General features: G+C 36.3%; 1 protein-coding gene across 1 annotated transcript in view; it reads right to left on the bottom strand.

Annotated features, from left to right (window-relative positions):
- LAMA2 (laminin subunit alpha 2) overlaps nt 1-13,562 on the bottom strand; it is a 352,582-nt gene that overhangs the window by 194,553 nt on the left and 144,467 nt on the right. The window contains 3 exon segments of the mRNA XM_030447547.1: nt 5,215-5,388; nt 6,713-6,853; nt 10,440-10,600. Of these exon segments, the coding sequence (XP_030303407.1) occupies nt 5,215-5,388; nt 6,713-6,853; nt 10,440-10,600 (476 nt within the window).

The raw sequence follows: 13,562 nt of genomic DNA on the forward strand, positions 1-13,562 counted from the left end.
ACCCAACCGTTCTACAGTTGGAATTTGTTTTGCAGATGCAAAACAAAAATAAATTTTAATGTTACCTTGGACCATAACAGGTACTATGAAATTACTCTAGCACAAAGAAAGTAAATGTATCATGGGATATGTGAAATACTGCAGTCAGTGGACAAAGCAAGCCAGATTCTGAGCACTGTTTAAAGTCACTTCCAAGCCCAAAGAGTCCACGATGGTCTATTGGGCAAGCTTAATTTTCCTCTTAATCACAATAATGGCTGCACTTGAACCATCCCAACAGTTGAATATCCAAATGAATGAGGAAGGAAGCACGCAGAGTTTACTTATGTCTTGGTGGTTCGCTACGGTCACAGACTCACAGAATGGTAGGGGTTGGAAGGGACCTTTGGAGAACATCTAGACCAATGTCCCTGCTAGAGCAGGTTCAGCTAGAGCAGATTGCACAACACTGTGTCCAGGCAGGTTTTTAATATCTCCAGAGAAGGAGACTCCACAAACTTTCTGGGTAACCTTGTTCTGTGTTCTGTCAGAGTAATGAAGCTTTCCCCATTCCTGTATTCCAGTTTGTGCCTGTTGCCCTTTATACTGCTACTGGGCACCACTGAAAAGTGGTGGAGTGCTGGACTTATCATCACTGTGGCAAAATCCCTCAACAGATACCTCAATCACTGCCAAGTACCAGCAATGGTACTAAATGGTGACCATATAAGACCTGGACAACCTATCTGAACTAGGGAACCAAATCCTCTACATGAGGAACTGTCCATATAAACAACTGAAAGAAAGAAGTACCTTATAAAGGCACACAAAAAGGGAGATCACATCAGTGAGCAGTCCACCTAAGCTTCACTACTTTGTTTCCCTGACAATCAAAGCAATACAGATATGTGCTCAAAAAAATCAGTCTGCTGGGTATATTTAAGAGTCAGCTGAGTGCTGGAGTTATGTAGGCTAGGTCACTCACTGTTTTTCATGAGGCCAATGAATTTCAAAACAAAACAATGGGAAAAAAAGGACATTCCAACAATAATTTAATTTGTATCTCATCCATTTGTACCAAAAGATGTTAAGGCAGATTGTTCTTTTTGAAGCAGGTAGTAAAAGCAAGAAAAAGAGCTGTGGATCTATCTAACTCTATCATGTTCCATGAATAACTCTTGAGATCTGAAACTCTGACAATACCAGATGAAGCTTTCTGGGTTTAGATGCATTTATAATTTAGAACAATTGATCCTGGTGTTCCTGTTCTGTGTGATTATTTTATTATTTACGTTTCTTTGTCATTTGGATTTTAACTCCCTCCCCTCTGGGAGCTGTAGGCTGCAATTTGCTTTGCATTATTCTGCCTTTTGCATCAGAATTGCCTAGGAAATGAAAACAAATGGAATGAAATAAACATAAAAGCCACAAGGACTAGCATATGATTATTTGATCATTCAGTACTTAATCTTATGAGGCATTTGGGCAGTCTGCAATAGATAATATGTCACAAACCAAACTAATCCCTCCATTCCAGTCTTCAGTTCTCCACAGACTGCCTTTAAAGGGATGATAGATTTTAAAAGTTTGTACCTATTGACTACAGGCTTTTTACAGTGTTTTTGTTTCTGGACTCAAAGAAACATCGACTTTTGTAAGTCAGCAAACAGGTTATACAGGTAATTATAAAAAAAAGAAAAGGATAATAAAGGAAGTGATAATGTTAAGTCAAACAAGTCCCCTTCCTGTTCTGTATGCACAGACTTACACAGAACTTTTCATCTGTTGTCTTGGATTTAACTAGAGGTCAGATAAAGCGCAATGTATCCAGCATGTGGCTGCTTAAATCTATGGAGCTGACAATCATGATGTGCTAGAGTTTTTCTAAGAGATAATTAAGTCTTTTATTCAAGCATCTTTGGCTGTAATTTTCAGCTTCCTCTGACTTCAAGAAGAACCAAGTTACGTTAATTTTACCTACACATGCTATGCAACCAGTTCAAATGACTCCTGTATAATAACATTTGATTCAAGAAACTTCTCAGTCTGAGTAAGAACTGTCATCTCTGTGAGCAGAGATGCTTTAGTGCCTCTATGCCTGAGTAATGGCAGCATTACTACTGACTGCAAACCCAGATATAGAAGCTAGAGGGAATATATTATCTATTTTCTGTGTCACTGATGGGTGTTGAGACCTGATCATGTTCAGAGACCTGGATTCTAGGGTGGTCTCCACCTAAAAGCTGAACTAACCTGTGACTGCTGACCAAGGGCAGTGACCTAACCATCTGAAAGAGGTAGGATAAAGCTCCACCTTTGTGGTTAAAGCTGGTCAATCAGTAGATAAAGGAATATAAAATTTGCAGTGACAGAGAGAAAATAAAGAAGAGAGAGACTTTATAGTAAAGATAGATGTTTCGTCAAGGAAACTCAAGTGGCCTCAACTGCCCCTCCTTGTGTGTGTGTCATGGGGTGGCATCATACCTCCATTTGGATGTGCTCCATATCATGTTTTCTTTCCCCCAGTCACACTAGCTTCTCAGTATAAAAATTATCAAATTGCTTTTTGCCATGGTATCAAAGGAAAAGAGGCAGGGTGATGGGATATATATAATGTCAGAATTTTGAAGTCTCATGGATACCTAACACTTCTACACTCACTTTCAAGAAACAAGTGTTTCACATCATCCTGATGAATTTAGAATCTAATTTGGAATTATTTTTATACATTCCTTTCAATGTTCTGGGAAAACATTATCAGAATGTAACACTTCCAGACAAATTTATAAAACATTTTAGCACAGACACAAATTTCAAAGAAGCTTATAAATCCAGTGTCAAAAAAATCTAAAGAAACTGTTGAAAAAAAAAAAAAGGAATTATGTTTTTAAATGCTTAAAATGTAATTTGAGTTTACAGAACAGCACAATTTTTCAGAAACTCTAAACAGGCCACAAGTCCTCATAATTGCTGAAATCCTTAGTTCAGTAGGCTATGATAAGGTGGGTAGAGAAGGAAAACTGTTTTATGACAGCTACTAAAAGCTTAATAACTGTCATTTTTAATCTGTTCTCCCAAATTATCCACTACATATTTTATTACTAGAAATTAAATTCCTCCAAATTACTCCTAAACATATTCTCCATAAAAAACAGTGTTGAATCTTTTAGTTCAAATGCATATTATATAGTTAGACAGGTTAAATATCTGGCCTTTAAAAAATTAGCTGTATTCATACAACAAAGGTTAAGCTTTGGTAACAGCATTTGTATTAAGAGGACTAAAAGGGTATGGTGATGCTGAAGTAATTTCCTTATGTTCTGACATAAAAAAGAATCCTGTACCCTCTGTAGTCTCTTGTGTACAATGTCTCCTTAGAGACACAGACAAAGACCAGTATCATATAGCCCGGTGTCACTAGGATTTAAACAAACATGAAAAAAAAAAAAAGCTGCACACTCCAGAGCATCCTATTTATAATGCTTTTCTCATCCAAAAGAAGCATTTGGAGATGGAAGTGAAACAAGCAGATAGCACATATATGGAGGCATATGGACTTCATGCCAACTTTATATTAAAAGAATCATTTTAAATACGGTTTGTGAGCTATACTTGAAAACTAGGAAATGCAGTATAGGTAGTACCTCTTGTTACTCAGTTTTACTTTGGGAAGAAGTATTTAAGGGCATTAATTTTAATAATAAAAAGGAAATGTAGTTTTCTGTGGCACAGGGTTTATAAATTACAATAGAAGTTTACATTTTGATATAAGATTTCAGAAATCATTCTCCACATTACCTAAGGAAAAAAATTCTTAAAGAAGCTTGCCTGCTCTGAGACACCAATTATTCTGCTGTAACAAGAAAGGATGTTTTATCTAGTTTCAGCTATTTAGAGAAATGTTTTCTTTAGTTTATAAATAAGGATTCTCAATATTCTGTTTCCATTTCCATTTCTGTAGCATCTCATATGGCCTAAGCATGCATGACTATAATTTACGTGATGCAACATGACATTTAAGATGTACTGTGGTAATTTGTGAGTGCTTTCAGTATTATTGTAGTATCAAAAATTTATATGGTTCAGTTATTAAGGCAAATTGCTTCATTCATACAGAGCTATCTGACAAGAACCACAAAGACCTCCAAATTACCCTGAAAAAATGTCTTCCATGTTCAAATAATTATTTGCACATTCATACCATTATTTTGCTCACTGAATAGAAGGATGAAAGTCTGTCTAGAAAAGTATCAGTTCATATCTCAGAGTAAGTTCACCTGCCATGGAAGATTATAGAAGAAATTCTCCCTTGCCCAGCTAAATGATCCCGACTATCTTTAACAATTTATAGCCATGGAATGGTGCTATTTAGTTTCAACATGCTCACTTGCCTTCTGTCATGTTGATTTTCAGCCAGCAGGAGGAAAAGAAATAAAAAAGAGTCTGACTAGCCTGAAGAGACTACAGAAGAAAATGTGCTCAAGTGTATCAGTTTTAGCATTTCTGATAAGTTTTAGCATAATCGGGGATACAGTAAAAAGAAAGCTGTTTATCTTCGCATTTAGGAGTCATTCAGAGCTCAATTTTACTCTCTGGAAAAAATTGAGATTTTCATGAAGGTATCATGTGTCTGACAGCAGAATGTCTAGTGGTGAGAATCCTGATAGTCAGACCACTATATCATCCATGGCAAATATTTGCTATTAACCTGCAGGGCATGAATATATGTGTACATGTACACATGGGCACATGCAGGCTTGGATAAATATATGCATTGAAACTGGCACAGAGTTCATAGCAGCACTTTCTGGTGCTTTACACACACAAGCTTCCTGCCAAACTTTAAAGTTTTGTAACATGCCCCAACAACATCTGATGCACAACTTGCATTTCTGAAAAGCAGACAAGGAGACTGATTGCTTTTTGAGGACGAGTTAGGAAGAGAACAGGATAAGTTCAATGACAGAGTCGCTAATTAATAAAAAAAAATTAAAAATGCTCTGAAACACTCAGACTTCTCCAATACCTGGCAGCAGAAACCCAAAAAACGTTCAAGAAGGAATATACTTAGTTTTACCTCACGAGGATACCTCATATACCTAATTCCTTTTTGCTTCAAATTTTTGCTGGTCAAACAGTTATCCAACTTAATCCTCTCCTCAGCTCTACCCACCTTCAAAGCCTTACTTCTCAATAAATCTAATTAGTGTTTAGGCAGGTAGCACCTGCACTTACTTTGTTGCCCAAAAAAGAACTGGGTGCACTCCAGTAATAAGTCTCTGGCAGTACTTTCCGTGCAGCCACGTTGCTGATGCTAAACTGCTGATGTCCATCAAATCTCTTTTGCTTGGGGGTAACTCTGATGTGACCTGGTAAGCCAGTCAGATACCAGCCATTCATGTCTTCTATCTGTAGTGACAGTGACAGAAAAAAAAAATCAAAACAAAACGCATTACAATGAGAATCCAAGTATCAGCCTTTTCAATAGTAAAAGCCTCTTGCTTTTCCATTTTTGAAAATCTGATTAGGTTTATATGATTCATAGCAGTTTACTAACAAAAGGGACAACAGAGTATTAACAGTCAAAATTCCTGCGACTAGAGTAATTATTTCTGCATAATTTGAAGTAACTTCAAGTATTTACTTTCTCTGGGTCATATGGTCCAAGCAAGGAGAAAATTCTATTGTACAAACATAAGTAGAAGAATAACTGCAAGTAAAATATCAGTCACAGAGTGTACAGAAGATGAGCTTATAAATGAATGCATAGTTTCTGATTGTTGCAGACAACATAAATCATAATAATTTGTAGTTCTAAAGCCTTAAGTTCAAATATCCTCCTTCTTAAGGAAAAAAAAAAACCAACCAAAAAACAAAGAAAAGCTGGAAAGCACCAGAACTTGAACTTCTGAAATCCCACAACTAGAAATGAATCACCAGAGAAGAGCACATTGTTCATACTAAGATGGCTTTCAGAGCCTGGATAAAAGCAGAATGATAAATTAGGTCAGTCGTGAGATGGAAATTTTTCCAGCTGCTGGCATGTAAATGAGCACATGAGGCATATATGATTTTACTCACAGACTTCCAGGAACCTCTAGACCTGGAATACATTTCCCAAACTCAGTCTACAGACATGAATATGTAACATACATCTGTTAGAGTGGAATCAGTGTCTGAACTTTGAGAACTAATTTAAAGTTAAGATTGCATTTGCAGGTTAAAGACATTTTTCTACAGCACAACTAAGAATGGTAGGTTCATCTCCCTTTAACATCCTTTCCTGAAAAAGAAGATCACTCAAAACGCTCCCTGGAGTGCATCCCTTTTTTTACATAACCTTTGTATCCAAAAATCTTAATTATGTCAGCATTGATATTTAATAATTACCTGGAAAAGAGGTTGCCCTATGGATATGGTGCATTTAACTGACTATGAATGCATGCTCTAGGACTACGTTTATGCAAATGGCTTATTTTCTGACTACTTCTTCTACCAGCAAATGCTACTACTTCATTTCCACTTCTTACTCTTAAACTACACTGGTTTAGAACCTCCTCACAGGGAAGAGAAACAAAGCTTATAACATTTTCTTTTGGATAATTGAAAAAATATATGGGGCATAAAAGAACATGCCTGACTTCGTAAAATGCAGTCTGGTGACAATAGGCAGTGACAACATCCAGTAACACAAAACCAATGACATATACTGATATGGTATGCTTTTTCTTACAGTTCTGTAGGTAAGGTGAGAGTGTGTGCAGACACTTGTCTTCCCAGAGCAGAAACATTCCTCACAGCCTTTGGGATTGTTTTTCTGAAGATTGAAGAAACCTGCTTTGCACTGATCACAGTTTTCTCCTTCAACATGTTCCTGGAAATGCACATTAGAGTATTATTTCAGTTGTCCTAGATTAGAACTTGAAATCTGCAGGAGAGGATAAATACAGGCTACAAAGATAACTCTAGGAAAGACTATTCTTATTTGTTAATATCAGCAGCAAATCCTCTATACGAGTCACTATGGCAGCATGTAAATAACAGGACATGGACTTTGGACATTATAAAATTCTACATAAATGGACATCTCTGATTTTAGGTAATAATTTATCATAATTACACTCCAGATGGCCTATGAGTAGGAAGTATAGGATGCAATGTTACAGCCTCAGCAACTGTAGTTTGTAGGTATGGCTTATAAACTCTGTGATGCAAAGTACAGGTACATAGTATTAGTTCTACCAGTCATTCAGTGCATCAGTTTTTCAGTGGCCATTCGCTAATGAATTCAGGATAAATCCAAGTGTTCAAAGGGATGCATTTCTTCTTTTCATAACTACATGTTTGCTAGCTATGCAACTATGTCTGAAAACTTTTACCCTGCAGAAGCCGGGCAACAACCATTCATGATGAGTTTTAGCCTTAGCTTTTGGTAACACCATTTTTCAGAGAAAGATTATATTGTGCACTAAATCCTGCTAGCTTACAGAATAAATAAATTTATACTATAGGCAAAGCTCATCTGCAGGCTAAAGCTTCCTGTAGACTTGCTTGTCTATGAGGAGTATGTTGTAAAAGGCTGATGCCATAATGTTTTCTTAGCAATTCAGTATTTTTCCCATGATAGTCCAGAGAATTCTGTTCCTTTCAAATGTATTATATACATTCTCTTTAATCCTGGAGAGTTTGCTCTACAGTGTGCACTAAGGAGCAAAATTTGGCTCCACATCAACAGAGAATTAACACATTATAAAAAGCCTGCCCATGCTGTGTAGTCTATGATTACTTGAAATACACACCTCTGAAGTGAGCTCACTGAAAGCTACTTGATAGCTTCCTGTTTATGATTTAGGAAAGGTGGAAAAAGCAGGGCAAAACATGTGAAGGTATGGGGAGAAAGGATAGTGCACATTGATTAAGAGAATATAGAGACAATGAGGGGAAGGAGTAACAACAGTAAAGAAAATAACATAATGATGTAAATAGGTTTTCACCACAAATTAAATGCTAACCATATGCACAGAGAAGTATCTTTGCTCTATCTCTACTGCTGTTCTGTGTCTGTATTCGCCATTAACTACATCTTACAGACTCTGTTCAATAAACTAAAAATCTCTTCCATACAGCTCTAGGCTATCTGTCAGTTACCTTTAACTTCAACATCTTATTAAAGATTTCAATTTTTACATTTTCATCAGCAATCTCAGGATTAGTCAGTTGTCATGGGTATGCTGAAATCACCCAGCTTCTCATGCTTTATATGAAAAATAAAGTGGGTATCAATTGCATCCATATAGTCCCTCACACCATTTTACTAACTAGAATTATGAACACTGGTATCCAAAGCTTCAGACCATAAGGACATCCTGCATATCTGCAGCGAGGAAAAAGTAAAATAAAAGAGAGCTGCAAAGCAAAACAAAATGTGTTTAAATGAAAAGTTGTCCTACTCTGAAGTAACAAGAATGTCAGCAGTAGGTAAAAACTGTTTAATCCTATTGAGTAGGTAGCAAATTCAGTGGATAATAGATATGTAAGATTCAAAACGGATAGGAAATCTAACCTGTCTTTCAATGAAGCAATGTTTCTACAGACTCATTTATTTCTCGGTCTAATTTTAAATTATGCAAAAATGAGACTGACCATATACATTTGGAAAGCTGAGATAATTAGTGTTAAAATGAGCATTTAAACTTGTCCATCACCTTTCTGCACTTTAATTTACTGTGGATAATGTGGTAAAAGATAACATTTGTTTGCATTTTGCTCATTACAGTTAAACTGTTTTCCAACTGTTAATTTCCTTTACAAGAAAAATGTCTTTAGTAAATTTAGAGCTCATCATATGTAAGTGAAAGATGTGATTAAAAGAATGCGAGCACTTTTCCTAAGGCCCGCTATTAACTTGTCCAGACAATCCACTTTATTCTTCATATGGAGCATATCTAATCTGATGATTTCAGTGTCCCTTTGACCATAATCTGCTTTGATTTGAATTTGATGATGGTTACTGAAAATAAATGCATGTGTGTCTGTATCTCAGCTGTTTTCAAAGGGTATAATTTTTCCCCCACAAACATTTAAAAAGAGATAAGAGGAACAGAAAGGAAGCAAAGGACGAACAGTGAGGAAAAAGTGTATATAGTGTGGACTCCTGGGGATAGGAACAATTATCTCTATACTGTATTTATTAATTTTGGTTTGATTGTATTAACAGGTCAGTTTGGTTCTACACAAATAATGTCATAGTAATAAGTATCATTCAACAGTGGTTACCATGTATTTGGTGCATGGGACCTTCCTGTCGCACCACAAAGCTCCCTTTCAAGTCAGAATATAGCAAATCTACCTTTTTTTCTGATTGTCTAGATTTGATAGCTAAGGAATTAGAATTGTGATATGGATAGACTTTATTTCTGACAAAGAGCATGTGGCTGTTACATAAAGTGAGGATAAGGTTAATTCTCTAAGTATATTTCAGTCCTATTCAGCTGTCACACCAGAGTTTTATGTGTATATACAGCAGGAATGGATAGATTGAAGTGTTTTGTGTGCATTCTTGTGTTTAAGGATATACTGTAAGTACTTTTAAATCCACATTAGTGACTAATTCTGTTAACTAAGTGCTGGAAGGAATTCCCACAAGTCCCACAAGTACAACATAGAAGAACTGGCCCACGGTGCAGTAAATTGTCCTTTGGGCCTTTTCATGACAACTTACTAACCTGTGACTTAGAAAGCCCCATGATTTTTAAAACCTTTCTGGTGACTGGGCATTTTATAAGAAGTGGATCTATGTGTTTATAGAAGTTTTTATTTGAATTTACTATTGACAAGTTATTTGCTGGAGTTACATGAAGGAACACAGAGAAAATAATTCTTAAATTTTCTTCCTAGAAATTAAGAAATCAATCCTACAGAAAAGATGGATTATTATTATATTTTTAAATATACTAGAGATTTCTTAAAAAACATCCCAAGGCAAGAAAGAATGTTCTTAGTTTGGAACTTAGTAAGAAAAGAGAATTATATGCCTAATGAAGACTCCTAAAAGGCAACTTTTTTGTTTCACTCCATTTTGCCTTTTGAAGTCATATTACAGTTTAGTTCTATACCTCATAATGCTTTATACAAATAATTTCTGAGTAAATGAGGATGTGAGATTGAAACAAATTATTCACAGTCTTCTGAAGTATCCCTTCATTAAAACTTTATAAGGACTTGTTTACCTGGCAGCAGGCTCCTAGGCGACTATGTTAATTACAGCAAGTACTGTGATGACAAGACAATCAAAGACTTTACAGGACCAAGACCAAGTGTTCTATGAGAAGTGACTAACACAAACACTGACACTGCTGGGTAGGACAGTGGAATGCTACCGTATGATAGAAAACCATTAAATGCAATGTTTCAGTATCATTAATATCTTCCTTTGGCTCAGAAGAATTTGGTATCCATACCTTGCAGATGCAGGGACCCACACAAGGGTCAGCATTCACACTGCCAGTCACTGAGCAGTTGCAGGGCACACACTCAGGATATCCTTTATAACCCAAGGCACATCTATCACAGCTCTCTCCTGCATAGCCAGTCTTGCAGTGACAGAAACCAGGCAGCATATCTGTGGGGAGAGGGATAAAACATGAGACATACTTGATTTATCATTATTATTTTTATTATCAACAGATATGTGTGACAGAGTACTCAAAGTAACATCTTTGGTTGTTGTAAGGTTAGGGCATTTGCTGTGGGTCAGACCATATATCTATTTGACCCCCTCTCTAAGAGAATCTAGAAAAAAATTTCATAAAATAAAATTCTAGACTCTGAATGGAGCAAGTATATAGTGATCTGAATTCTGAGCTTCCAGAAATCCGCATATTAGAGACCTTCTAAACTGAAACTCATCCTTACTTCCTTGCATCTAGCAGTCCCTGAAAAGCTTCTTCTCCAATAATTCTCTGAATTGCCTTTGAAGATGCTTTTACTTTCAGAATCCATAAAGCTCCCTAGCAGTAAATTCCACATTAACCATGTGTAGTGTGAAAGAAAACAATGATGTGTGTTAAAACTGTATCATATACTTCCATCATATCCCACATAACATTTTAATTTCATACATCAAAAACTCCTAAGCCTATTTAATATTTTTGCGCAGAAGCTACTTTGTATGACTGAAAATCCCTACTGTCCTCTGCACTGTTGCCAGCTCTAATAACTTGTTTAAGGGGGAGTGCATAGTGTGGACCTATAAATGGTCTGATGATTTTTTTCAGTTGTTTTTTTTTTAAACATCAGTAGTATTTCCTAAGGCTCCACTAACTTTTTGACTACTGCTGAACCCCAGCTAAGCTGATACACCCAGGGCACAGTCCAAGGTAATTCTAAGCAGGTGGTTGGACTTGATGGACTTGAGAGGTCCTTCCAACTCAAATTATTCTATTGTTCTAGGAGCTTTTTCCCAGCTGCCAGTACCTAATTCAGAAATTGCTATAAACACTGTACAAGTAGAACTACTTTTCTCTCTGTTCTACTTTTCCATTACTTTTTTTTACCCACCAGACAATGACTATCTGGAGATCTTTCTGAACATTTTGCAGTTCTTTCATTTTTCTGTCTTGAAAGATTTTGTACTTGCTAACTTTGTCACCTTCTTACTCATCCTTTTTCAGGTTAAATATGAGTATTTTCAACAGTTCTTATTGATCATCATTGTGAGAATCATCCATTTATTCTTTTAACTAAATACTGTGAAAGAAACTTTCCACCTTTTTTGTTACACTTTTTTTGCATGGTCTTTGGTGAAGGATCTTGCTGAAGCTTTTTGAAAATCAAAATACAGTATTAATCAAATGAGCCTTTGTTCACATGTTCATTGAATCCTTCAAACAGATTCATAGGCACATTGCCCTCTATTAAAAAAAAATGATCTTGACTTTTGCCCATTTTTGCCACAGTTCAGAAATAGTATAAATCATTTAGAGTAGTTCTGCTGATTTGCCTGGTACACAGACCATGGTTTAGGATTTTAATTTCTTGAAATCCTCTGCCTTTCTTTTACAGATTAGATAAACAGTTTCCATTTATGTAATATTAAAGTAAGAGTTTAGAAATATTATAAACTATATACAATGCTTCAAGCAACTATTTTTTAACTACATCCAGAAGCCATGGATAAATACAATATATTCCTAATGAATTTTTATACTTCACTGATCAGCTTTCTCTAAACCCAACACTCCTATTTTAGGCAGGTCTTCTGACTTGTCCTCATGAACAAAGACTTCCCAGTGGGAGGTTCCCTGAGTTATTCTATTCAGCGACACAAATAATTAATCTAGCTTTTCTTCTGTACATTTTTCTTTTGAGATCTTAGGTTGTAACTTGATTATACGCTAATCATATTTAACTGTTACTGAATGTGAATAGTTTTTTTTTTATTCCGATTTATCTGAAGAAGTACTTCTTAGCAACATTTACGCATTTAGCAAATTATCCTTAAAATATGTGTACGTGTTATTAAGAGCGTGACTTTCCAGAATCTGTCACAATTAATGCCTTTTTTATTATCCTCAAGTGGAAATAACTTCTGCTTTTTCAGTGAGCTTCTTTTTAGTTTTAAAACAGGTTTGGGTTTTTGGTTTTTTTTTTAGCTTAATTGCATTGCTTGAATAATTCTGAACAAGGGGAATGCATCTTCTCTGAATGTCTAATATGCAGTCCATAAACTATATGCTTGCCATTAGCAACCTTGGATTTTCAGTTTTATTTCCTTTGTAAAGGTTTCCTTGTTTTGACTGAGTTTTCTTAAGGGAGGTCTACTTATTCCTACAACGATGTTGAATGTGACTGACCTTTAAGAGTTTTACATCAGTTTTTCATGCATAAATCCAGAGGTGTATCTCTTTCTATGGTTTTTCTAACTAGCTGTTTGAAGAAACAGTCACCTACAGGAGTTTTAAATGGCATTATCTGTTCATCAATACAGAGATGCAATTAAGTCTGTCTTCATGGCTTTGGAAGCCTCTTTCATCTGTTGTAGGACATCATATTGACTTCCATATTCTTGATCTGTCCTAATTATATATAGAATTTCAGCACATGCAATTTCTTTCATGAAAAATCACGTGCTCCGTGGGTTTTCAAATTAACAATTGGTTTGATGGTCAAGTCAAAGGGGTTGTGCTGAATGGAGTTAATTCCAGTTTACGGCCGGTCATGAGTGGTGTTCCCCAAGGTTCAGTGTTGGGACTCCTCCTGTTTAACATCTTTATTGATGATTTGGATGAGGGGATAGAGTGCATCCTCAATAAATTTGCAGGCAACACTAAATTGGGTGGGAGTTGATCTGCCCGAGGGTAGGGAGGTTCTGCAGAGGGATCTGGATGGGCTTGACCAGTGGGCCGAGGTCAATTGCATGAGTTTCAGTAAGGCCAAATGTTGGGTCCTGCACTTCAGCCACAACACCCCCCAGCAGTGCTATGGGCTTGTGAAGGAGTGGCTGGAGAGCTGCCCAGCAGATCTGGGGGTGTTGATTGACAGCTGGATGAACACGAGCTGGCAGTGTGCCCAGGTGGCCAAGA

Source organism: Calypte anna, chromosome 3, assembly GCF_003957555.1.
Source record: "Calypte anna isolate BGI_N300 chromosome 3, bCalAnn1_v1.p, whole genome shotgun sequence".
NCBI lineage: Eukaryota > Metazoa > Chordata > Aves > Apodiformes > Trochilidae > Calypte > Calypte anna.